General features: G+C 40.3%; 1 protein-coding gene and 1 non-coding gene across 4 annotated transcripts in view; one reads left to right on the top strand and one right to left on the bottom strand.

The window, feature by feature from the left end:
* NECTIN3 (nectin cell adhesion molecule 3) overlaps positions 1–27,357 on the top strand; it is a 128,781-nt gene extending 101,424 nt beyond the window's left edge. Inside the window, exons 8-9 of one of the 3 annotated variants that reach the window (XM_072965493.1) lie at positions 8,353–8,415; positions 27,313–27,357. In XM_072965493.1, coding sequence (XP_072821594.1) covers positions 8,353–8,415; positions 27,313–27,342 — 93 coding nt within the window. In that variant the 3' untranslated portion in view covers positions 27,343–27,357. Of the gene's footprint in view, positions 1–8,352; positions 8,416–9,226; positions 9,597–17,040; positions 17,767–27,312 lie in introns of those variants that run through there. The other 2 variants (XM_072965500.1, XM_006217326.4) reach the window with 2 other exon arrangements.
* TRNAT-AGU (transfer RNA threonine (anticodon AGU)) lies at positions 18,710–18,782 on the bottom strand. Its single transcript has one exon. It is a non-coding gene; the product is annotated as a tRNA-Thr (tRNA).
* Positions 27,358–27,665: the final 308 nt, after the last annotated feature.

The raw sequence follows: 27,665 nt of genomic DNA, 5'->3' as shown, positions 1-27,665 counted from the left end.
TAAGTACATGTCACCTTTCCAAAAATCTGAACAATTCTGAATTCCAAAATACATCTCTTTCTAAAATTTTCAGGTAAGAAATTGTGGACTTGTAGTGATTTGAGGTTATAATCAGATCACATCAGTAGTGGTTATGTACCTACAGTCCGTGTGCCGGGTACTGTGGTAGAAAAGAAAAAGTAAAAGCATAAGGTAGGACAGGCTTTCTACTTTTAAGTGGTTTATATTCAAACTGCCTTGCTTTGGTGTTTAACTGTTTGGAATACAAGACACATGAAACAAGGCTGTAAATTCCTGGAGAGCAGGGGGACCCATAAGTTCTTTGGCATTTCTATTGGTAGAGTACTACTAATGATGAGGTTATTTCAGAGGACAGACTATTAATTTCCGGCCTGTTTAGAGAAGACTGAAGCTCATCTCCATAAAGCTCAGTTCCCATAGACAGCAGGACCAAAATTCCCATCTGATCTCAGGCCACATATCCCAGACATGATGGCACTTCTCATACACACTGAGTCTGAACTGACTGCCTGCATAGGACTGAGGAAAGGGCTGCTGCTGCTTCAGTTGTACCTTCTCATGGCTCCTGAGGAGGCCTCTGGAGATAGGATCAATTCCAGCCAGGGTCACCCACAGCCTAGAGCCATTCCAGCGTGGGCAGGGAGTAGATAACTTATGTCATCTTTAATACCATTAATATTGAATTATTTAAAATGCCTTTTGAGTTGGTATTTTTTAATTTGGTTTACTCTGTTGTTTTCCCGAAAGTTCACATTCAGTTCTTTGTTTTAAATAGAAGAAATCCTAACAGACTGACTCCTTTCAGCATCCAGTTTAGGAATGTCAGTTGCCGTGGCATTTACAAATCCCAGACTAGGTAGATGACCTGTTATTCACAGTTGTTAGCCTGTCCTAGGGGCTAAAAAAACTACCCAAGCTCTGTTTGGCCATTTAAATTATGTGTGCATGAGGACAAAATGCTATGTTAGCTATCATTTACTTTTATAGTAAGTAGTGTTTCTTACTGATAGAGGAATGGCATCTAGTAAGAGCCTATCTTGAACACTCAATACTGACTCTGTAGGGTGGATTGAAGACTTAAAAAGATCCTTGACTTTAACTAGCTAAGCACCATTATCTCCACCAGAAGGATTCCCCTCCTTTTGTGTCATCTGCTTCACTCTTCTCCTTGAACCACTGGTGCTGTGAACTCTGTTCCAGTCACTGACATGTTCTGGTCGTGTTTAACTCATGAGCAGATTCCAGCTCAAGGTATTTTTGTGCAGGTCCCTCAAGGCATCAGTGCCTGTGTTCAGGGAAATGCCAAGTTGGGATTACAGCTACTTCTCCAATTCAAACAGAACTGCCTACTTTGGTTTTGTGTTTACAAAACTGCTGTCCCTGAGGGTTAATATTAGCTTTCCACGGCAGGCGATTTCTCTTCCGTCTCACCTTCTTTACTGTTACTAGGTTATTTTTCTTTAGAAGAAAAAATAGTGTATGTTACCTATATATATATATTTCTTTTTTCTTTTCAGGAAAGTGATGAAAAATATGCTTCAATTAAATGTAAGACCCCAAGGAAGAAATACATATAACTATTAATTAAATATATTTAAGGATCCTTTAGATGGTTTATGGGATAGTAATCATTAAGCAAACAGATAAAGACCTATTCATATTTCATTTTCTACCTTTTAATTACATGCTCAATGAAATCAGTAGTTTATTGGTAAGGGAAATGATTCTTGTATTATCTCATCATTCGGTAGGAGTAAAAGAATAGTGGTGTTCTACATTTGGTGTATTGCCTTTTGTTTCACAATCTAAAATATGTTTACTGGTAAAGATTTTAGGAGGCTCTTTTTACATTTTTTATCTTTTGCTAAGAATAGCATGACTTACTTAACCACAAAGAATTTCTTACCAGAATTATCTTTTTCCAGTGTCAGAAGTTACGGAACTTAAATGTTAGATTAAATATGATATTTGGGAAGGTCCATATTAATAGTTTCTAGAGAGAAATTAGCATTTGGTTCTTATGTTAGCATGTATAAGATAATATTTCTGCACATAGTGGCTTTAAGTACAATGCTGTACCTGGTACAGAACAGGCAATTAATGTCTTCTTTAAGGATGTTTTTGTGCATGGATGAAAATACACTGACAGCTCTGAATTGAAGGTTTACCTTGTGGGCAAATTAGGAGATAAAGTGGTATGCATAGGTCATCTGGTGCAGCATCAGGGCAAGGGGCTGAAGAGGAAAGATGCCCATTGTGACAAGGATGACATAGCATTCTGATGTTAAAACGTGCAGGTATTTATTGGTTATGGAAAATAGCACATATGAATGCAAAATCATTTGATTTGTATCCTTTAAATGGGTAGGATTTATGATTGGGGACATCTTAGTATTGTATGTGTCTCCTTTGCCTGCAAATAATTTTCTATGAGCTTTATCATCTGTCTGCCTTAATTAGGTACTTTGCATATATTACAATTTAGGTGAAGTATCACTTTCGTGTGTATTTTGAGGTAAGGTTTAAGTGAGACCACAGCCAAGATAAGAAATTTCTTTAAAATGTGCCATATCAAATTTTACTGTGAAAAATTAAAATTTAGAATGTATACTCAGTAGAATTAATGAAATTTGTTTACCGGGATAAGAACACTGTCTTCTTTTTGGATAAAACAGCGTTTTCAACTAGGCTGTTATAATTCTGTGGCTACTTGAGAAAAACCCAGTGCTACCTCATTGGATAAAGTATCTAATGTTCTTTTATCTTATAAGTCTCATGATTTAAGCCTACACTTGAAAAGTTTGCCAGGAGGACATCCTGTGGTTACTTCTGCTTGTAATTGCCTCATTGCTGTCTTTAATATTATAAATTAGAAGATTGGACATTGCATTTTAAGGTACTAACCATATCACTGAAGGGTATAAACAAACAATAAAACAACAGGGAAAATGCCCTCTAAATTAATGTTATAATGTATTATCCTACAGCAAATGACCATTAATGCTCAGCCCTGGGCTGAACCATTAGAAGTGTACCATTCTTTCCCTGAAATTGGGAAAGAGGAGTTGTAAGCAAATAAAATCTCAAGTCTTTGGTAATAAAACCCAGGTAGACTTATGCATTTAATTTGTGTAATGTGTAGTGGCAATCTACATTGATCATAATTGATTGTAGAAACTAGAAATTAAAGAATTAACTAAAAATTATTAGTAAGGGAAGACTCTTTCATCAGTCCTTGTAAGTTATAATTATTCTTTTGCCTAAACAGAGCCTAATGAGGTCTGTTTTAACCATGTTGACATTATTGAGCCAACTTCTTTGTCCCTTTTTTTTCTTCCTTTAATCTTAGACCCTCTCCTGCATCTTTCTTTGTAAGATTCCTGCATACTAAGGATCTAGAAACTATTTTCATGATGTTTACTCACTTCTCATGAACTAATCCAGACCTAACTCTGCCTCGTTCCTTCCAGTTAGGAATTCAGACCCTCAGGTTTTTAGTCTAGTTGGCACAAGTTTCCCAACATAACTCTAGCACCCAAGACCTTTGTGGGGACTGCTGGCTGAGACTGGGAGTCAGAACAGACCCTGTGTGTGGATGACTTACATCTGCAAGTGTTCATTGAGCATGTACTGTGTGATGGCACCATGTGAGGTCTGGGGGGAACCTCCCAGTCACCTTCTCAGAGTGTTAACAAGAAATGATTTGTAGGATGGAACATAAAAGTGTACCATTCTTTCCCTGAAATTGGGAAAGAGGATTTGTAAGCAAATAAAAGCTCAAGTCTTTGGAAATAAAACCCAGGTAGACTTTATGCATTTAATCTGTATAATGTGTAGTAACAATCTACAGTAGCATTGATCATAATTGATTGTAGATACTATTAACCAAAGAATTAACTAAAAATTAATAAAGAAACATTTCTAAATTGAAAAGGAAAAGATTGATTAACAATAGAGCATCCCTTTGCTATTCACAGAGGATACTTTGCAGGCTTTTGAGAAACCCTACGATCTTAAATTCCTCTGGTTTTTATAGAACTCATACACGAGTTGAGAATAATCAAGACGCATTGGAAGATGGGTATCGAGCAGTTAGTTGCTAAGCTTGTTAACTAGCTAAATGACTGTTCTATGACAGAAACCTCCTCAGTCCTGATTCAAATTTGCGTTTCAACAAAATTACAAATTACAGCCTTTCATAACCTTTTAAAATCCACTCATGAATGGTTAAAACCAGCAATGTTAAATCTGTTGAATGCCAAGGGTCTCCTATAATAATAAGAGACATTCATGTGAATAGCTCGGGTAATTATCCTGGAGAACAGTAACAATTATGTATCTCGTTAAACAAGTGCCTAATTAATGCTGTTGTAAATTTTGCTTGATTAAAACACAATCTTTATAGTTGTTGCTCAGACAACATGGAAGACCGCTCTCACAACTATTAATAAAATGGAAAATCGACTTTTGGTTCACAGTTTTAGCAATGTTTTCTAAATTATTTCAGAGAGATACTTAATAGATAGAAATGTGATATGCCTTGAGGAATCCATATTTTGTGAATTATGTGTGGTAGCCATTCCCTCATGTGTTATTCCTTTAGTGTCATGAAATCATCTCTGTGGATTAGGGAACACAGTCACTAGAACACAAGTAAGCAGTTGGATATTATAGCTGAGGAACTCCTGCATCAAGGATGATCTGTTATAAAAAATTTATTGAAAATGTACTATGTGCTTGTATCACGCCAGATTCCAGACTAATGACCTTTAGAATTTAAGATGTTGAAGTTTTAGTGGATATTATCTTTTCATTTATCTCTTAAGATGACAGATGGTTGTACATGTTTGCCAGGAGGAAGGAATCCATGGGGAAAAAAAAAACAATAAGAGAGTTGAGAGATGAGAGAACACTATAGAAGTTCTTGTAGGTGTGGGAGTGATCTGCAGTAGTTAGGAGTCCTTCTTCCTCCAGGCTTAAGGACATTCTGGAAGAAGCAGACATCAGTTGGGGCTAGGAATTGGAGGAAACATGTTAGAGAAAAGTATGAAAAGGTGGGAGAATGTGTTTAAAAAGAACAATGTTTAAGGTTTATAAATCTGAATGAAAGATTCTGGGCCCAAGGAAGACATGGTCCTGAGGAAGAAAGTACAGAGCACTTTGAGACTAAAATTATCAAACAATGTAGAAGACCAGCGGGGCTCAAATTTGGTAGTGGGGATAATGGTTCCAGATGGAACTCTAGTTTGAAGTTTTTCCACTGCCAGAGCAAGCAGGGTATCCAGGGTTATTGTAGACTTCTTGACAATAGCAACCTGAAATCTTTGTTCTGTCATCACTGAAAATAAGCCTCAGTAACTCTAAAAGCTCTGTTTATGGGATTTAAAAAATATCTACATGGAAACAGGATAAAATATAACACATAGTAAAGAGCTGAGGTTTTGGTTTCTTCATCAAGTCAGAGAAAGTAAAAATATTTATTAAGATAATATTTAATAAAACTTGAAGAACTAGTTTTATTAGCACCTGAAAGTCAGGAATGAAAGTCTACATGACTTCAGTAAATCAGGAAAGTGAATATAGGCTGTAGCTCAGTAGAAATTGCTACAAGATTGTACATGTAAGCAGGGGAATCAAAATATGTGTTAGAGATGTAGGGTAGCCCAAGGCTTTCTAGGAAGAAACGCAATAATAATAGGATAATATATTTCATGTATCCATCAGTTAAAGTATTAGAGGTTAATTAGTACTTACACATTAAGCACCACACATACGTAAGGTATCATGCAAGACACTTTTCTGTACACTGTGGTGATTAACTTCTTTAAAAAGTCAGAATATGCAACATTTCAGGTAGTTTACAGACTAGCAGAAAGACAGCACTCGTACCCAACCGCCATTAGATTAAATTAAGTTCCTCATGTATCTTGCAGAAGCTGGATGTCCACACAATGCAGAGCCAAGCACAGTGTGCTTTTCCATGGCTCCTAGTCCCTAACGCAGGGTCATCCCTAGGATGTGTGGAGTCTGTCTACATAAAGAATGTGATAAAACATTGTATGACAAAATTCATGGGCCCATGTGAGGTGTAGCTGATGAAGGGTTACAATATTGGATAGAGAAGAGAACCTAGCATGTGCTTATTGTCCAGTCAGTGCAAGTGAAGATGATTCCTACTGTCCAGGTACCATTTCTTCCTATTCAGTCCTAGGAACTCTCTTTTCTTATCCCATATTTTCAAGTGTACCATTTGTGGCTGATTGGATATCTCAGGCCATGAGAAAAGGGTAGCCATGCTACTATTACTCATAAAGCCATGACTCATCTAAAATAGCAAAGAAACAAAAGAGAATGCTAATTTTAATTTTAGGTAGCTTTTTTTAGTATGTTTTCCTTGGACCAGGATCAACTACGTCATTTGAGAGGCACAGTGCAAAGTGAAAATTCAGGGCTTGTTTAAAAATTAAAAATATTAAGATGGCAATACCACGTTCTTAGATGAGTGTGAATGAGGTGTGTCCTCCAGCCACCTGCCAGGTCCATGATGCCGAGGGCATGCACTCCTGACCCCAACCTTCCCTGTATCAGCACTCAGGCCCCTGCCACAGCAGAGAGCAGCAGCAGTCACTGTACAGGGGCAGGGAGAGGGGCGGGGGTGCTTGGGACACCAGGTTGGGGAGTGGCAGCCAAGAATCATATCAAAGATAAGCAGCAAGAGACAGGACACCCTTGGGCTGAGGCTCCAAGTCCCTGAAACACGCCTCATTGTCCCATTAGCCCACATACAAAACACAAATTCACAATAAAATGATTAAGAAGTCTAAGATGGCAACCACAGAACATTGAGCCCCAAAGTGGGAACCTTCTAAGCATAAGGCACAGTGTGACTGGTCACTCGTCCATGAATCAGGCCCCACTTTGGACTTTCACCAGTGTGTACTGTCTGCATCAGCTGGGCATGTGGAAGCACCCTAGAATCATGCAGAATATGACAGGGGAACGAATTTGTCACAGGTAACTTGTAATTTGGATAACATGACATATGACATGAGATAAGAATTGATAGTTGAGATTTCAGTAAAATTATTAACTAATGACTTCTTACTGTTGTGGAACTAGGTTGTGAGGATGGAGGAGGATGGCTAAGAAGGAGTCACTGTTTACTGGGGTTGAAAGATACAGGCACTGGGGACTATAAAACAGACAGGCCGTGATGTGTGCCATAATGGACATATAAACAAGAACAATAGGAAAAGTAGGAGGAAATTAACTTTGATGGATAGTGTGGAAAAGCCTTGTAGGGGGGAAAAAAGACTTTAGTCAGGCCAAGATGAGTAGTATTTCAAGTGCCAGAGGCTAAGTGTCACAACTTCCAGACCAAAAGGACAGCAGAAGCAAAGACAGCGAAGGGGAGAACATGTTGATAGATATGCCTACATGCTGGGACTTTCAGACATTCCTTTATATTTATTGAACATCTATTTTTCCAGGCACTGAGTAGAAGCAGAGGGTATAAATATATTGGGTTAGGAATCAGACAAAGCATCTACCACTTAACTAGCTGTGTGACTGGAGACATCTTAATTAACCACTCTGAGCCTCAGTTTTAGTCAGCTGTAAAATAAAGACATTGATTTAACAGAATTATTATAAAGGTTAAATGAGATAATGTTTGTAAAATACTCTGACCAGTACCCTCAATCTAGAGGAGACAAGCAAATAAACAAATAATTGTGGTAATACAAACTGTGAAAGCACAGAAAGGGGAGTGGCTCTCTCTGCCCGAGGGTTCTGTGCTATGCTTCCTGAAAGAGATGATATTTGAACTTGACGCTGAAGGGTAAGTATGTGTTTATAAGCCAAAGGGAAGCTGAGAGAGATTCTTCTTAGGGTGAGGTCTGAAAACGATAAATCCCCTTTACGATCTGTATGGGGTCGGGGGATAGGGGTGGCAGCAGGAAGAGAAAGCGGACCATGTATACATCCGTAGGTAAAAACAAAAGGCAACTTTTCATTCCCACCCCAAACCACTTTCTGTGCGGAGTGCTCCCTCAAGTAAGATGTAATCCAGTTTGCATGAGAGTGCCTGGAGCAGACGTTGTGTGTATTTTCTTCCTTCTACAAGAAGTCTGGAGCCAGAAGGGAGGCACACTCTCAAGAAATGTAGTTGCTTTTCCCATCCTCATGTGGAGCATTTTGCTTAGTTGGCAGACATTTAACAAGACTTGATTGGCTCTTTTAAAAATAGGAGTCTTAGTGGTCCTGATTGATCAGTTTTATCATGTGCTTGGTGCTTTAAAGTACAAGTCTTTTTCTGTCTTCTCCCTCCAGAGTGAACACTTGCCCCTGCAGACTCAGTTCAAAGAAAGAGAGGTTGGCGGTCTCCAGCACTCTGTAAGTAACACAGTCCTCAGGTGGAATCTGCCCACGCCCAGCCGGCGGCCACCATGTTTATTAAAATACCATTTTATTTCCATGAAATTTCATTTTACTCACCTCTACTATCTGAGCATCTGTAGTGTGATTTTGTAAAGTCCTTGAGCTTGCTTATTCCTCTTAGAAGTAATTAAGTTTATAAAACCAATAATCTGACACAGGGTCAGAGACACCATAGGGCATTGGGGTGGGGAGGTTCATTTTATGCTGTCACCTGGGACCCAAAGTCAAGTAAGGAAGAAAGGTCAAGACAGGAGGCTATTTTTGACAGCATTTCTTATTTTCACCTGCATTGGACATATGGTCAAATACCAGATCATTTCTCTCTGTCTCCTCCCTAATTCTCCAGTGCTGAATCCTGTGGCTTCCTTTGGTTTTGTTTGGGTTGTTTGATTTAATACTCTGTATTACCCCATGCATGGACTCCAAGCTTGAGCCTTGCTGAGACTCCTGAGATTCACAACCTTGTTCTTCTTCAGTTTACCTTAACTGATCCCAATTCCAAATTCCAAAACCTGAAACTGACTACAGTCCCCATTAGTCACCATTTTTTATTTAGGAGATGTCACCACTCTTGTTCAGGGATCGTAAGCAACAAATGACTGGAAAATGGTAAGTTGTTGAATTTTACCTTGCCATTCAACAGTGTGTGAAATAACGAATCAGAGACACAGACTGTAACGTATTCTGTTTCTGCCTGTTTTTACCCAAGAGCTAGGAAAAATGCAAACAGCTGCTCTGCTAATGTAAGCAATGTTTGAATTTTTAGAATGGACTGAATAGCAGGAGTTTTGACTATGAAGATGAGAATGCAGTGGGGGAAGATGGGATTCAGCAGATGTACCCCCTCTACGATCAGATGTGCTACCAAGACCAGAGCCCTGGCAAGCATCATCCAAACCATGACCCGGAGAGGGTCTATATCAACCCGCGGGAACACTACGTGTGACTGTCCTCTTTTTCCAACGGGTGTTCTAACAAATGTTTATTCTTAGACTGGGGAGAGAAACTGAGGCCAGTAGATATGATTTTATTCTCATATAAAGCAGACCTGGTCTAAGTGTATCAGAAGTGGTGATAAATGGCTTGGAGCCAACAGCGGATTCCTTCCCTCCATTAAGAATTTTTTAACCACCAGCTGTGTTTGTGAACTTGACTCTAGCTTTGTGTGTTTTTGTGATGATGGTGTTTAACTACTAACATTTGGCCTACAATGGCACGTTCATTTAAAAGCAGAGCATCTGCCTGGGATGACAGCCGTGATTCTCCAGACAGAAAGGCCCCAGCTGGGAATATTAACCTTGCTGGGTCTCAGGCAGTCCAGCCTGTTCATCTATAACTCAAACAGGCAGAAAAAGGAGCTCAAAATCCATCTCACTGATTATTTAGTTGGGATTTGGCTTTCCCTGGCATGCTTAATATAATTACAATACCTGCTTACAAACAAGAGGCCGGAAGAAAGAGGCAAAATTTGCCGTTTATCCCCAAAATAACAACCAAATGCAGTATAAACCTTCAAGCCTGTTGGTTGCTTTTAGACTCTTGGGCTATTGTAATATGTGTTCCTTCGTGATCACTGTCGTCCTGAGGGATGCATATTTCTTGCTGTTGTCTGCCTGGTCTTGATTAGCTGTGTACAAACCAAGGTACTTCTCTCACTTGGTCATTGTTCCCACAGTTCTGCTCTTTACAGGCCAGATTAGCCTGTTTCCCACCTATTAAATTCTAAAAGCCCTGTCTAAATGGTGGACAGCCTTGAGCCTTTTCCCTCTTTTCTGTGGTGTTGTATGTGACAGGCTCAGCTTTCACTACTGAAATTTCTTTCAAACTAATCCTATCCACCCAGGTTTCAGCTACCCTCTGCATTCTTCAGACTACTTGCTGTCCATGTTTTATCTACCTCAGAAAAAAAGCCTGCTGGAAAATCCCCATGAAATAACTCATGCTCTTAAAGCCAAGTAGAAAGTCTGAAAAGCTAAAAAAAAAAAAAAAAAAGCTACCTTAATATGGCATATGTGCTAATCATGTGATCCTTGATCCCCCCTCCCCCTACTTTCCCTGGTAAACAATTAGAGTGAAGAGATGCTAAAGTGCAAATAATACAGTTGACTAACTTACCAGTGTATCTTGCAACACCTTGGTGCCTGCCAATATCTGTCTGGAGTTTTCTCACTTCCCTTTGCCAACTTTTCCTTGCTGAGCTTGAAGGTAGCAATTATAGTGGTGAGAGCAGAGGCGCGAGCACAGGTACACGTGCAGGTGTCAATCACCCTCCTGCACATCTTAAGGAAAGCACTGCTTTACTCTGTGCTCTGGGAGATTAGAGGTCTGTCACAGATGTAAAAAACACTGCAGACTTGTCATATATTACGGGAAAGAGACATAAAGCACTAAAATAAAATAGTACACATTTCCAGCCTAAGCTTCAAGGGGATAGAATATTAACATAGATTTCTCCTAGGATACCAAAGAAATGTTTTGATTCATGTTGTGCTGGCTCTATTTCTTGCTTGTATGTTTGTTTCCTTTTTTTTAGGTGCCATGCTTTGTCAGCAAACTATCCAGGTAGTTCTGCAGTGGTAATACCACCCCCCTTCAATTACCTGGGTGGCCAACAGTTCTGTAAAAGATGATGGTTATATGGCATCACAGGGCACCATATAACTCCAGGCACCATCATTGCTGTATCACTGTGCTACCTCAGAGTTAGTTTACTGCCCTTGCTAGCAAGCTAACACAGAAAGAGGACATCTGACTTTATTACTTGTAATCCCATCAGTGAGTTAATGTAACTGAAGGTGCAGAGATTCTTGCAATTGTTTTCCAATAGAAAGATAACTCCAGTCAGAGCTCTCCTTGATAAGGAGGTGTTTTATAAATACTGGCTGTTACAGAGGAGGAGATACTGTGGTGCATTGCCTCCTTTAGTGAGCTTTAAAAATGTCTTACACCTTGATGAGGGTTTCTAGGGTCCTGCTGGGAAGCAGGTTGTTGAATTAGTGTCAGAAAAGTGTACCCTGGACCTAGGGGAGATAGAGATCATTTGCACTAGGGAAAGAGATTTGGAAGAACTGAATTTCAGAGCCCTTTGACCTGTTTTTCACCCTCCCTACCAAGAACCCACTATTGAATTTTTTTTTTTCACATTCTCGGTGTAGTTCTAGAAAAGAAATCTCAGGATATAGACACCTCTCTCAAAAGCCAGCCAGTTCAATATCCTCTTTGCCTTTCTGTCAGCTATGCTATTTCTTGAACAAACTGGTAGATTTTATAGCTGTTGGCCCCTCTACATGGGTCACAGGAGCTATATAATTGGTGATCCTGGTGCCTCCCATCTGTTCTCTCTAAATACTGAGTGGAATAGAAAGGAGCTTTAAAAGGGTTTGATCAACCAGCCCCCTCAACCAAAAAATACCATCCAAAATTAACCTGATGAGCTCTAAATTTGGAGCCTAGACTACTTGACGATGGCCATTTAAATTTGGAATAGACTCTTAAAGGTCAGTGAGTAAGGCTTAAGGATGGAAGCCTCAGCTGATACTAGATACTTTCCCCATAAATGGTTTGCTAAAACACACTGAAACAGAAATAAATCCCCAGAGTGCTTACCCACTTACGGCTGCAGCTTTGCGTTTCAAGGGGAAGTGTGCAGGCCCCATCCTAAACTCCGGCCTTGGCTGCCTGTTTTGTAGGCAGCCCAAGCTCCGGGAATGTGCATTATAGCTGCAGTAGCCGATCGCCAGGTTCTTTGCACAGCACACTGAAATAGAGCATCTGCACCATTTAGGATTACTCTGACATAATGGGATAGGAATTTAGATTAATTCTTAAATGGCAGTGATTTATTGCCTCTTCTATGAGGGTCCCCCTATCCCAGGCTTTCTTATATGTTCTAAAATTGGAGAAGTCCATGCTCTTTGAGGCATGCAATATAAAATTCTTACCTGTGCTAGCTTCCCGGTAACATGCACTTAGTAAATACTAAAGAAATGTGCTGTAAACTAAATGAACTGGTCCCCTCATTCATTTTATGGCCTTGTTTACTCATAGAGACAGTACAGTTTCTTCATCCATCTTTTGAGAATGCTTTCCTAGTTCCTCTTCACAACAGTCTAAAGCTCACTATGTTTTTCGTTGTATAGTTTTCCCTGCAGTATGCTCGTCTCCTACTGCTATTCTTTATTTGCAACAGAACCTTTCTTCAAGCCTCTTGTTTCCTGGGGCATAGAAGATACATCATTATACCAAGAATCAGAGAACAGGTTCTAGTCCCAGCTTCACCCCTTTCTAGCCATGGAAACTTAGACAAGCCCTCTAATCTGTCTCGGGCATCAGTTGCCCCTGTTCCTAAAGCAGAGATTGTAACACCTTCCCTATCAGCCTCTCAGAAATGGGGGAAGAGTTAAACATGGTAATGATGCATGGGAAATTGTTAAGTTCTCTTCATATGAAGATGCCCAAGACTCTATCACTGCTGTGTGTTCAACCTGAGCTCCCAGCACCCTTGCCAGCATTTAGAGTACCATAGTGTCCTCACGGAGAACCAAGTGCCAGATGAAAATTTGAGTTCAGCCTGATTTGAGAACAGCCAAGTGAAAGCGGTAGGCATCTCTTTTACTGTAATAAGCATCTGTTACATGAAGGGCTTCATATCTGGATTTTAGCCTTTTAAACTCTGTTGACCAGTTGTTGCTCTTGATTTACCGGTTACTACTGAGAACAGCGACCATTACTGAGGGTGTAGTATGCACTGGATTCCAGGGCAAGCACCTCACCTGGATCATTTCACTGATTAGACCCAAACTTCTGTTTTGTCCCCTTTCCAGGAGCCCCTGTGGGAACAGAACGGCTCCTACTCTGCACACCCCCAGATCACACCACTCATCAGTTTGCTGTTACTTCTTCCAAGCCTGCTCTGGGGGAGTGGTGTGAGGGAAGAGGCTTTCCTGACTTTGTTTTTAAGCAGAGGTCTAAGAGGGTACATGGAAGAAAACCATAAGAGATGTTTACTGAGAGGAAAGCAATTGTATATGCTCACCTTTACTTACTTTTTGAACTTTCCAAAATACTCAGAAAGCATCCCGTATCTATTAGATTAACCATTTCTGCAAAAATAAGCAACCAAATAATGAAAGCCGCTCCATCCCAGTTGGTTCAGCCTCAGTGGGCACAAGCTAACACCTCTTCCTCAACTTAGCAGTTTGATGTCCTCATTGCCTTTCTGAGTTTGTTTCACCTTTCTTGAACTCCCGGGCGTGGTAGCACTCTCACAGCGGACAGCCGGAAAGCAAGCTGGCTTTGGTAGGAAGCCAGAAGAGCAGGAAGGGCGTGAAGCGGGAGTGTCAGGGCCTCACCCAGGCTTCTTCCTTGTGCTCCTGTTGTTCCGTGCTCACCTGACAAGGCCCTTGGGCCATCTGCAGACTTTCTGGGAGGACCAGGGACTTCCAGTTCTTCCATTAAACTAGAAACTGCTGTCTGCAAGCCTACTCAACTGTGAACTATACCTGAATTAATCATATTGCCCCTAAAAGTTTTCTGTGTTTCCTCCATTAAAGAAAACTGTTGTAAGCTGGACTTGGCCAGTCTGGTCACGTACAGTTACTAGGTGAGAGTGGGCGAGAGCCGTAGGCCTCCTCCCCGCAGTCTCACCAAGTGGTGTATTACACTGAAATCAGATTTTAAGCCAATTGCTGCATCATTCGTGTATATAAACAAGCGGGTACCAGAATGAGCATTCTGTAGTAATAGTCTGTCATATAAGATTGAAGAAGTCCTCAGTCTACTCTTTTAGAGAAGCCAACGGTATCTCATGTAAAAGGGTTATTAGACGTGAATCCAGTCATATTCCAGCAGATTCAGTGCCAAACAACCTGATTCCATTTAACTTCTAGACATAGGACAGGTTAGTAATCTAGGCATCGTGGGACTAGTGGGCTTACTAGAGCTGTATGCCCTGTTCCTGGAAGGGATGGAGTGCCCTACGGTACCGGGGCCAGTGCACATACCTTTAACACCACTAATTTGACTGATTCAAAACTAATCACTTATTAACAAAGTCTCTGGTGCTGAGCTCTTGTGGTGATAGCATCTGAAGTGACTCTGAAGTGAGTTTTTCAGATACTAACAACCTGTGGAAGGTGTAGTCCCAAAGAGGAAACTTCACGTGTTAACTAAACACTCCTAGGGTGTATATTAAGACCAATTAACATATGCCAAAATAATTGAAATTACGCTCCACGTAACAGAATGTGTTAAGGATTCCTTGTGTTATCACACCCTCGCACTGGGGTGCCGTCTGTTCACCGCTCTGATGTCAGCCACCTGCTGAATAGTCTCACTGGCATTTCTCCTTAGTGACAGCCTTTCCCTTCTTAGGGGTGGAGGTGTGTTTGTGTGATAGAGAAAGACAGACAGACAGAGGAGAGAGAAGCCTACTTAAAATTCACAGTTGAAGAAAAATTTTGCAATTCACACATACAGGAGAACCCTCACATCTACAAACGTTCCACTATTTCAGGCCCATTTTATTATATTTGCTTTAGCATTATCTCTGCAAAAATGTTAGTGGTGGGAACAGAGGCCATATTTACCTTAACAGCTGAAATATGTAAAATATTAGGTTTATTTCTAATGTATTTCCATTATTAGGTTAGTTATTATCTATTCATCTTTCGGTTTGATTGTGGAAGTTTGCAGCCGAGTAGACTAGAATAAAAGAGAATGTCAAAAATTCAGATGACACTAAACATCTTTTTATCAAACGTTACCAATTGACAGCATGGTGTAGAAGTTCCTTGTATATCTCAGGGAGAAGGGAAACCACCATTGGCAAATAAAAGGATTCTCCATTCCGTTGGTTGGGAATAAATGCCTTCCACTGATCCATTCCCCAGAATATTCTAGTCAGTGTTTGGGGGCTAAGGCCATGATATATATCAAATTGCATACCTCCTGAAACCAAAAAGTTCTAGTTATATCCAATGTCTGTTACCTTTAGCTTGAGGTGTAGGGATAAATGCCTGAGTTTGAAGGGAAAAGGTGTTGTGAGTATTTATGGAAAACAGCAACATCTCTATGACTCTTTCTGACCAATAAGTGGTGAGAAGCATTTTGCAAATGTCCTGTACTATATAAATGCATGGTGAGTAATCTGGAGGGTCCTCGGGTAGAAATGTGCTCTTGTGTAGCTCAGTTCAGAATACTAATCCACCTATTGTTTTCAGAAGGCAGCACCGTGTCCTCTAAAGTGCCCCCATCCTAGAACTGTGTTGTTTACAGTTGCCCCTTGCACAAGATTTACACAGGGAGCATGTCATTTGGACCCAAGGAGATAGACTAATGGAATTGAAAATTTTTACCCCATCTGGAGGTGGGAGACTGAACAGTCCCCTTCTTGAGATTTTTTCCTAGCATTACCATTTTAAGTTCTTATGATCAGGTTTCCTGCGGCTCACTAGGACCCTCGGTATCATGGCCTAAACCAGTTATGTTTATTATCATGGCATGGGACCGAGCTGTGAAAGTTGATTAGAGGAGACCTGGAGGGAAAGCACCCCTGGAAATCCAGAACATCAGATTTGCTACGCTGGCTTAGAACTGTGGCCTGTCCTGTTACAAATATGTCTGACAGCCATGAAGGAGTGTTTTATGTGTCTCCTGCAGAGGTTAGGAATGTACTTCAAACATTTGTAATGTCCCTTAATAACTCACAGTGGGTCTATAAAGCCCAAAGTTCCACATGATTTCCCAAACGCATGGGCACCATTGTTTTGGTTTTCATTATTCTTGCCAAAAATGACCAGCTTTTTTTTTTTAATCCACCCTAACACATTGATCAGGCTAAATTAAATTCTTCTCTCAAGTCATGCTGATGGCTCAGCATTATCATATTTTAACTACAGACAGCAGTGTTTTGTCCTAAATGCGTTAGTTTGCACTTGCCCACACTGTGGCTGTAATGCCTCTGTTTTTTCACATGGTCTAATGAGAACTTGTTGCTATATTCCCTTCAAACGAGCATTTCAATACCCAGAAGAGCATTTGTCATCTTAGGTTTCACTGTGTACTTGAAATTCCAAGTCCTTTGTGAAAAAATGTTAAGTAGCTGGTGTTGCTACTGGATCTGAGGATTATTCCACTTGTCCATCCAGAAAAGTTCCTGTTTATCCTCTCCCTTCTGTTTCTATTTCTAAGCCAGTGCTTTAAGGCGTAACATCTGCTTCAGCCTGTTCACTCTCCATGTGGTCTTAACCTCTTCACTTCCTTCCTTCTCGGATTCCCCCCTGTAAGCTGGTACTTTCCACCTCACAGGGGTTCTATGGAGAGGGAAAATAAGACGTTTAAGGGTTGTCTTCAAGAGAGGTCCTACTTTTAAAGTGATTTTATAAAAGCCCCTTGGCTTAGAAATGAGAAAGTCTATAGCTATTATTTTTTTCCTATTCTTATTTTGCTATTTTTATTTCTGAAAGGTGATCTCTATCTGAATAGAGTCTTTACTTTGGTTTTAGCTTTCTTCTCATTAACCCTTTTAATACTAAAATTGTGCTGTCTACCTTATCCACGCTCCGAACTTTTTCCCTATAGAGCCAGAATTGATTCTCCCACGACAAATCCCGCGTGCTCGGACTTCCATCATTGAACAAATTCATGTCTTCCAAAAAGAAGCTTCTGGCTCTGGACATAAGAAGTCAGAAGCCAAATGAGGTCTCACTTTGGCCCTGGCAAGCTCTCACCGTGTGCCTTGGTTCTCCCTGTGTAAACTGAGGTTAATTCTGCTATTTCACAGCACCTGGGTGTTGTGAGTCCTGACCAATAAATGGTGAAAAGTATTTTGCGAATGTCCTGTACTATATAAATGCACGGGAAATAATCTGAAGAATCCTCAAGTAGAAATGTGTTCTTATATAGCTCGATTCAGAATGCTTATCTACCAGTTGTTTTCAAAAGAAACATTTTACTAACTTGTTCTTTTTTTAAGTGAAAATTAGTTTCTAGTCATTTGACCCATTTTTATTTTTCTGTATAAGAAGTGATCAGTAGCATATATTCCTGCTTTTCAGAAAATAGCCAAGTTGTGTTTTAAGTGTTAAAACTGAAAGGGTTACATAACAATGTAGTGGGGTAAGGAGGAGAAGGGTTCTAGCTCAAATGTAGCAAGATAGAGAAATATGAAGATTAACTTTGATTCTGAAATTGTGTTATAAATAGTAGATGTTAATGTGGTTGTTTTTAGATACTCTTTATTTTTAAGTCATCAGAAATTGTCCTTTATTTTTGTAGTTTTGAACTATATGATTCTTGACAAGTTTTGAATAAAGTTTTTATCAACTAAAGTTTTTCATTTTCATTGTTGTCAGTAAATCAAATATTAAAAATACATATAAAAATTAATATGACTGTAAAATTCAAGATTTAAAGAACACCTTTTATAAAAGGTGTAAGTTTCTATACTGAAGTCCTTTATAAAAAGTGATTTTAAAAAATAGTAACAGAAGTACTTTTAAATTTCAAGCCATATTGGAAATTTTTTAAATGTATAAATCATTTTTATTATTTAAATTTCAGAACAAGTATCACATTCAGAATAAGAACCACACACTAGTTGAGTATTATAAAACCCACCCTAAGAATGGATGGCCACAGTTCAGTCTAAATATTTTCTAAATGTTCTTTGAAGACAAAGTTGAATTTATAATATTCATTATATAATTCATTAACCTGCTCAAGATCACAAATGCACTAAATTCTACTTTAATAATATATCATTCAATAACCAAAAGAGCATAATATTATAATGTAATGCAAATTGGAAATGGAGAAAAATGTAAGAAGTCTTCAGATAAGTCTTTTTACCTCATAGCCAATAGTTTCAGTCTCCTCCCAACAAAATCTTTTCCCAGAAATACCAATACAAAATTAAGGATCTTAGAGTTTCCTTACCTTGGTGGTGGGGCAAATATCAACTCTTAAATAATCAGGAATTAACCATGGCATTTCTCAATCAATGCCTTTCTCAATTCTGAAAAATTCTCTGCCACTGCCTCTTCATATATAGGAACTGCTAACTCTCTTAACGCTTCCACGTCTTCTGCAACACCTCATGAACCGAATGTTAGCTCTCCTCATTTTAACTTCTAAACTAAAATTAAATTAATTTTAAATTAAAAGTCATGTTTTAATCCCTTTCTCTTGCTCTTCTCTTTTTTTGAGGGAGGGTAATTATTTTATTTTGTTTTATTTTATATATTTTTAATGGAGGTACTGGGGATTGAACCCAGGACCTTGTGCATACTACGCACATGCTCTACCACTGAGCTATACCCTCCCCATCTTATTCTCCTCTTTTCTTATTTTTTGGAAATGTTTTTTAAGACATGACAAGTTTACGTATTATTGTAATTGCTTATGAAAATTACTTACTACCTTTTTAACGAAGCTAAATTTATTCCACTTAACGAATTGTTTTTCATTCCTTATCAGTCCTTTAGGTTTTAAAATGTCCTTTCTTTTATGATATGGTATTGCTGCCAGATAGTAACTTTTTAAATATTCTTATTTAAAAAGAAAAAAAAAGTTGGCATCTGTAGTGGATCCCTGTATCTTGTTTCAGGGATGGATGCTTTACTGGTCTGTGAAATCTCAAAATCAGGGAGCCACTTTAAAACAAAAACACCCCAAAATTGTATTGAGATACTATAATATCCTCTTAATGTGTAAACGTTAGTGCTTTTTAGAATATACACAGAGTTGTGTAATCATCACCAAAATCAGTTTTAGAATATTTTCATCACTGCAGAAAGAAACCCACTCCCATCTGCACCCTGCCTCCCCTCCCCCTACCACTTCTCAGTCCCTGGCAACACCAGTCTCTGTTCTGTCTCTGTGCATTTTCCCCTTCTGGACGTTATATATAAATGGAATCCTATAATATGTAGGCTTCTTTCACTTAGCATAATGTTTTCAAAGTTCAACCATGCTGTAGCATCTATCATTCATTTCTTTTCATTGCCAAATAATATTCCATTATATGGATATGCCACATGTTATCCATTCATCAGTTAATGGACATTTGAGTTGTTTCCACTTTTGGGAAATAATTATGAATTATTTGTGGTCAAGTCTTTGTGTGAATATATGTGTTTATATTCTTCCATATATACCTAGGAGTGGAATTGCAGGATCAGATGGAAACACTATGCCCTAACCCTTTGAGGAACTGCCAAACTGTTTTCCAAAGCTGCTGCATCATTTTACATTCCCACCAACAGTGTATGAGGGTTCCAGTTTCTCCACATCCTCACCAACACTTGTTATTATCTGTCTTTTTGATTACAGCTATCCTAGTAGGTGTGAAGTGCTAGCTCATGGCTTCTTTTATTTGAATTTCTCTGATTCCCAATGATATTTTTTTTTCTACAACCCACTAAAAATGTAAAGCCATTTTTAGCTCATGGCTTATAGCTCATACTGCAGACTGGACTTGACCCACAGTTAGCCAACCCCTGACCTAGAGGGTAGAATTAGTAAGCAAATACATTAAAGTGGTGTTATAAATACACTCTGTGTATTCTGGAATGTAGAGGACAGCATAAGCTGTTTAGAGGAAGACGTGGAATATTAAAAAGAGTACCCGTGGTATGGCACTGACATGTGCTTGCTGGACTAAAAAGACCAAACAGACTTGGTTCATAACATTTGCTGATTGCCAAGGTATAAATACTCCCACCATGGCCAATTTTAGGCTCTCGACATGACACCACTGAACTTGAAGTGGGAAGAGACATGTACAATTGGCACCAGCTGACTCTAGCACGTTGCTGACTTAAACGTATGATGTAGAGTAATCAGAAATTAGAGCTGCCACCTGCATGGCCATCATCTGTTGGTTCTCCATAACCAACAGAAGGGAGAATATCTGCCCTCTCCCACTGTGTTACTAGACTCCTAAATAGCCTGGCTCTTTCTCGGTCTTCATTACTCAAGAATCATGGCCACATTTCCACAAATGTGTATACATGCACACTCTGTAGAACATCTGAAAAATGTATTGGAATAAAGTCAGAGCTACAAAGGGGACCATATTCTGGTCCATCCAGAAAACTTCCTGGAAAATATATTTCAGCTGGGTGTTGAATGGATAGGAAATGGCCAGGAAAACAGAAGAGCACACATATTCCACACAAATAGATGGTTTGTGCAAGAATTCGAAAGTAAGAGTCAAAAAAAAAAAAGGTAAAATTAGTTTCCCTGTTAAGACACAGAATTGTGAACTCTTGCAATCAGGTATTTTGCCTCAGTTCTCCCCAGAGGTTCTGGGAAAAGCCTCAACTTTAGATTTATGCTTTCACCAAAAAATACATAGTTAGGAAAAACTAAATTCCTTCTACACCTGAAATTGCTGCAAGAAAGCTCTAGAGCAGTTAGTTGGCAAATCATCCAGAAAATAAGTAGTTCATATCTCAGGCCAGCCCTTTGAAATTCTAGTCTAATATGTTTCCAAGTTGGCATGAGTTCATGAACTGTGTTTAAGAATAACCCAGCCTTCTTGACCATAATCTCCTGCCCCCAACCCTCAACATTTCTCAACACTTCCCTTCCTACTGATGGTAAGTCCAAAGTTACGGTGAGGGATTGACGCTTTTGACCTGTATTTGTCAGCTCAAAGCAAAGCAAAGCAAAGCAAAGCAAAACACTGCTTTCCTGGGCAGACATGGTCATTATGTTACCTTGCTCAGTGTAGCAAGGGGCAGAGCTATTCATTGCCCAGAACTCAAAATCGCAAATTCCCCACATTTGAGATCTCCTAAGTAGAAATGTGTGGGGCAAAGGGACATGAATCTGTGACTTCTCTATAAACTGCTCTGTTTTGCTGGCTACAAGGGAAAACAAAGCCTTTTCTCCAGTGTAAAGGGCTTTGTGCTATGATTCACGCCTACCTCCTGGGTTTCCTGGCCTAGCCCTGTTTTCCAAAGTCTGTCCCAGTTTACCTGTGTTCTGTTAACTCAGAGATCCTCAAACTTTAGCTTGCATCAGAATCTCCTGGGAAGCTAGTTAAAACTCAGGTTCCTAGGCCTCACCCACAGAATTTCAGATTCTGTCGGTCTGGGGAGGGTCCTGAAGAGTTGCATTTTTAAGAAGTTCCCAGGAGCTGCTGCTGCTGCTAGTCCCGGGACCCCTGCACATTTTCTCCATCACTCTCTGCAGGTCCGGCCGCCTTGGCTGCTGCTCTCGCCTTGCTGCTCATGTAGGATAACTGCACCCACCTGGCGTGCTGCAGGTAGTGGCACGCTTGGCCTTTATTGTGTGGGAGTCTATCATCGGGGTACCATTCTACTACCGTCTGTGGTGCTTTCATCATTGCTGGACATTTTAATGATGCCAAAGCCCCTCGTGAGCATATTTCTGGTGGCCTTGGTACATGGTATGCCCTCCAGGCCTTTCTTTGGTTGCTTTTCAAGCCTCACATAATATCTAATATTATCTACTCTGGTATGTCCACGTCCCTGAGCTTTTTAATTCTTTCCTCCTCAATCTGCCAAGGACATCCTGGCATTCCAAGTTCACTTAGTACATGGGCCATTGGTTTTTCCATGCTTCTAGGCCCACCCTGCCCCCTGCCCCCTGCCCCAACCCCGTGTCCTTATTCTTGCATTGATCTAACCTCAACTCTAGTCTTACAAGTATTTCTTTATAGTGGCACTTTAGGAAAAACTTGACTTCACTCATTTCTTGTTTTTATCCTAGAACTTTTTTTTCCCACTCTCACATTCATGTTCCTTTCCTTCATCTCACTCATCTTATATCTTCATTCTTTCTTATTTTCAATTTCCATATATGTGAGGTTCTTTGAGAGATTTCTCATTGTAAAAAAAAAATGGATTGTAATGTTTGTCATAAGAAACCTCAAAGTGCTATTTTTAAAATGATCTCTTGAAGTGAATAGAACATAATACTGACTTTAGAATTCTGACCAGTATTCAAATGGATTTTTTTCTCAGTAATATCAAGCAGAATTAAAGATAGAAGAAAAAAAAAAGTACATGTTTCAAAACCTCATTAGGAATATCCTGGAAAGAAAAGGTTGAGAGTTTTCATGTAGCAGGACGATTAATGGGTCTCAGTCAGATGTTCATCATGCTTCAAAGATGATACCCTTTGTAGAACTGAGCCTTATCAGCCCATGTTTCAGACACTTTGAGTGACAGCAGGGCTTTTGTTGAGAGGACTGGCATTTCCTTAATTCTTCCTCAGATAACGAAGAGGCTCTGGCACCTTGTACAGCTCTCCATAGTTACCCCCATTTCTCCTTTTTCAGAGCTCTCATCCTCTTTGCACCTGCAACCCTTCTCAGCTTTCTGTCATATTCATTCATTTAGTATTCATCCACTCATTCATTCAATATATGTGATTTGAGTGCCTATCAAGTTCTGCTCTGGGTGCTGAGAATATGGCAATGAACAAAACAAACAAAAATCTCTGCCTCGAGGAGTTGAGGGGAAGAGAGACAGTAAACAGTTTAATTGGAAAAAGTTGTATGTTAGAAAATGATACATCTGAATGAAAAACAAATTAGGAAAGGTATTAGGAAGTGTTGGGAGCATAGGGTTTAAAATTTTAGATGGGATGGCCAGGGAAGACCTCACTGAGAAGGTAATGTTTAAGTAAAGGTAGAAAAGGGTGGAGGGACATGCATCTGGGGAAAGATCTATCTGGGCAGAGGGAGCTGAAAGTGCAAAGGTCCTGTGGCAGGACTATGGCCACCACATCCAAGGAATAGCAATGAGTAAGTGAAGGGGGAAAAAGTAGAAAATGAGGTCTGAGAAGGGATGGGAGGTGGGCACTGGATCAGTTAATACTTCTTGGGGCATTAATGAGGACTTAAGCTTCTCCTTGTGTGATTTAGGAGTCATCGGAGGGTTCTCAATAGAGGAGTTATATACTATGATCATATTTGAACAGGATCACTCTGACTTCCAAAGGGAGGCAAGACCTCAGCAGGGTGTCCAGTTCAGAGAACAAACAGCTCAAGCATTTAGCTGAGAGACTATGGTGGCTTAGGTCAGGATGGTGGCAGGAAAAGTGATGTTTGTATTGAAGACGTAGCCCCCTGACCATCTGTCCGTGCTCTGATCCTCCCTGCGTCCTCCAAGGCTGGACCTCCTTCTGAAAGTCCACCTTTCTTATGTCACTCTGTTACTCAAGAACACCAAATAACTCACTGCTGACCAAATCATGTTCTGTTCTTTATTTGAGAACTCTAACCCTGTGCAACTTGGTATTCTTTCTCCCTACTTGAGCCCGTCCCACTTCCCAGCTGAATTCTCTGTTCCCATCAGCTTACCTGCCAGTCCCCCAGCACACACGACCTGCTGCTCTAACCTCTGCAAGGAGAGCCCACACTTTCTTCTTTGGCTTGATCATCCCCATCCTTACAGCCCATCTCAGCTGCCCCCCTCTTCACGTCTCCCCTCATATCAGCAGTCCTCCTGAGTACCTCTGTTCTCTGGCCCAGCCCTTAGCTGCCTGCATCTCACATGCCGACAATTTAGCTTACATCATTCTGCACTATGTCCTCATTTGGTTTTTGGTGCCTCCATGAGTTCATAACCTCCACAAAGGCAAGGACTGGACAGGATATTTTTTTGCCTCTTCCATCCCCTGCAGCACAGGTGAGGCATCTAACAGGTATTTGGCAAATACTTGCTGGATTGAACAAAATATGACATAAGCTCGTCGACACTAAAGCAGCTCTTCCAAAAATGCCTTTCGGAGTAATTTGGCAAACTGTCTTGAATGTGTAAAAGACACGTGGGAAAACAAGACGATGTTGACCACCACCTACAACTCCTTCCCCGTGTTCCTAACTACTTTATCCTAACGCGTATCTCCTGGAGTGGTGACATGCTTTAATGCCTGCTTTCTGGGCCTGCAATGAGGGCACTTCAGATACCGCTTATTCTAATCCCCATCTCAGCCAGCCTGCGGCAGGGCACCCCCCCCCCGGCTGGCTGCCATCCCTCCCTCCTTTCCCTTTACCAGCCCCTCCCCATGCTGCCTCCCTTCTCCCATGTTGTGTGAATTATTTGCAGGCATCACTTCAGGACTGACTCTCATCAGAACCCTCCAAGCTGCTGTTTATCCAGTCTCCAGGCTTTCTTACCAGCTGTGAACTTTTTTGCCAACTCTACATTACCACCTAATTGAAGTGGCTGCTTTGTTCCATTTCCCTTATTAAAGACAGATTAAGAAAATCAGTTCAATACCTTTGCCATTTTAAAGTCATCATGAATCTCATGCTTTTGATTTACAAGCTGGCTTAAAAAAAAAAAAGCGTGCCTACAAATCCTTCTCCTGCTTTTCAGTCCCTCCTTGCTGGTGTCACTGTGCACTTCATTTTGGTTGCTTGTGTTGTTCGTTTTAGGCTAGTTTAACAATTAAGGTTTTTGTTCATTCCCCACTGGGCCTCTTCAGATACATTTTTCCCCCTCACCCATACATTTCTTGCAATTTATCATCTGAAATGATCAGTTGTGCATGAACTTGAGTGGTGAGAATGAAATGCAATATTTTGAGTTTCATTTGGGGTACCCTCCAGGGCTCTCTGCCTGTTTTCTCTGATGACTCTCCTAGCTCCTTGCCACCTCAGTCCACTGGTCCCCAGAGCTGAGACCTCTCAAACATGTCTGGAGGCAGAGTCTGGGCTCAATCCCTGGCCTCGCCACAAGAATGCATGGAGTCGGTGTCCAAGCTCCTGAGGATCTCTTGGCCCAACCCTCTCCTCACTTGTCAGCTCTTAGAAACTGGCCTCTTGTCTAGATGTCTAGCTCCGGGGATCTGACCTGACTTGTCAGATCCTCAGATCATCCAGGGTCCCCTTACCCTCGCTAGTCCTTCCCCGAACCACAGTTCAGGACTGGGGGTCTGTCTTTGCATGTTGCAACCCTAGATCTAGCCTCACATTTGGGCTGACAGTGTATTTAGCTCTCCACGCCCTACCGAGGTCAGGGACTCCCACCAAGGATCACCCAAGGACTCCCAATGCCAAGTGCTGTCTGCTTGGACACAGCTGCCATCTTGTTCTCCAGATGGCAGACTCCGCCTTCCTGGATGGACATCTTGCCACTGTGTGCTGCCCGCTGGATGGGCAGGTCTGACTTGTTCCATTTCTAGCAAGCCTCTCAATCTGACAACCACGTTTAATGATTTCTGCTATCCCAGCATCCCCTTGAGGCTTTCAGCTCAATAGGAACGTTCTCAATAAGACAAGCCATTAGACAGTATTTGTCTCAATACCTTCATAGCCTAAGACTCTTTTCTATCTTCCAGCACCTCCTTTCCCAGGGTCCAAAGTCCTCCTGCTACAGCAGCTCTGACAGGGCCTGCTCCAGGCTTGAGGACTGGCCGCTTCTCAGACCTGCCGCTTCTCCCTCTCCTCTCTGCAGCCAGTGCTCTTATGTGTTGATTCCACAAGGCATGGCCTCAAAGCCTGGTGTGTTTTTCTTGAAACCCTGCACTGAGAATATCACGGTTACCACTAAGCGGTTTCCTTTGCGACAGTTAAGGACAACCCTCTGGGTAGAACTACTACAGATGTTGGGAAGAAAATATGCCTTACACACAACCACTCCTTTTTCCCTAGAAAACTGAAACCTCTTAAACACTAGGAGGCTTGAAACAACAAGAAATGGCTGTTTTTCACCCCTTTTGGAAATAAAGAATGTTTAAATCATAATACTCAGTATTGAAAACAGGCTAATAAAATAATACTCTCATATACTGCTTCTAGGAATATAAACAAATATATCTGTCTGAAAAGAAAGCCCATCTCTGACTCAATAATTTCCCACTTAGCAATCTACCCTATAGATATAGTAAAAAACAATCAGATGAAAATTCATGTATCAAGATGTTTTTTTAAATTATTATTTTTTAATTTTATTTATTTTATAGTTAGTTTACAATGTTGTGTCAATTTCTGGTATACAGCACAATTTTTCAGTCACACATGAATATACATATATTCGTTTTCATATTCTTTTTCACCATGAGCTACGACAAGATCTTGAATATATTTCCCTGTGGTATACAGTACAAACTTTTCTATCTATTCTACAAATCTCGAACTCCCAGTCTGTCCCTTCCCACCCCGCTACCCACTGGCAACCACCAGTTTGTATTTTATGTCTGTAAGTCTGTTTCTATTTAGGTTCATTTGTCTTCTTCTTTTTTCTTTCTTAGATTCCACATATGAGTGACATCATATGGTATTTTTCATTTTCTTTCTGGCTTATTTCACTTAGATTGACATTCTCCAGGGACATCCATGTTGCTGCAAATGGTGTTATGTTGTCATCTTTTATGGCTGAATAGTATTCCATTGTATAAATACACCACATTTTCTTTATCCAGTCATCCGTTGATGGACATTTAGGTTGTTTCCATGTCTTGGGTATTGTAAATAGCCCTGCTATGAACATTGGGGTGCAGGTGTCTTCTTGAATTAGGGTTCCTTCCATTTAAAAGAGCAAATATTTGGAAAAAATACAACTTATTAGTAGGGGAAAGTTAATAGATAATGATATATTTATTCTATGGAACATTATGCAGCCATCGAAATGTTTTCAAAGAATATTTTACATCATAGGAACAAAATAATAATAATTGAGTGAAAATAGATTCAAAATCTCTATTCTATAATGTCAATTATGTCACGAGTGGGAAGATATGTAACATGTGTTTGTGTATATGCATATTATATAAATAATGCTGGGATAAGTACACCAAAACATTAACAGTGCTCCTTTGTGCAGTTAAAATAGATTTTTATCTTATATTTATGTTTTTGTGTTTTCTCAGGTTTTCTACATTTTGGTAAATATGTATTAGTTTTATAGCCCCAAAACGGCATTGAAAACACATAGGTAGTTCGCCTTGAGTTCAGTGCGAACATTTCTCGCTACCGGAGCTGTTGCCTCGACCTCCCTCAGCGCTGCAAGGAGGGACGTGCAGGTGGAGCAGTGACATGCAGGTGTCAGTGAGATTGCCTGTCACGTTGCTGGAGAAATTACATCCTTTCAGCGTCTCAGCTGATGTGCGTAACATATTTTCTCATGTTCAAGAGGAACAATTAAGGGGTTGAGCATGACATCCATAATGGTATAAATCTGTGTTTGTGGAGATGAACCTCACGTGGCAAAAACGCTGGAACT

Source organism: Vicugna pacos, chromosome 1, assembly GCF_048564905.1.
Source record: "Vicugna pacos chromosome 1, VicPac4, whole genome shotgun sequence".
In the NCBI taxonomy this organism is placed as follows: Eukaryota; Metazoa; Chordata; class Mammalia; order Artiodactyla; family Camelidae; genus Vicugna; species Vicugna pacos.
Note: the sequence above shows the minus strand (reverse complement) of the source record. Positions and strands in the feature narration are given on the sequence as shown.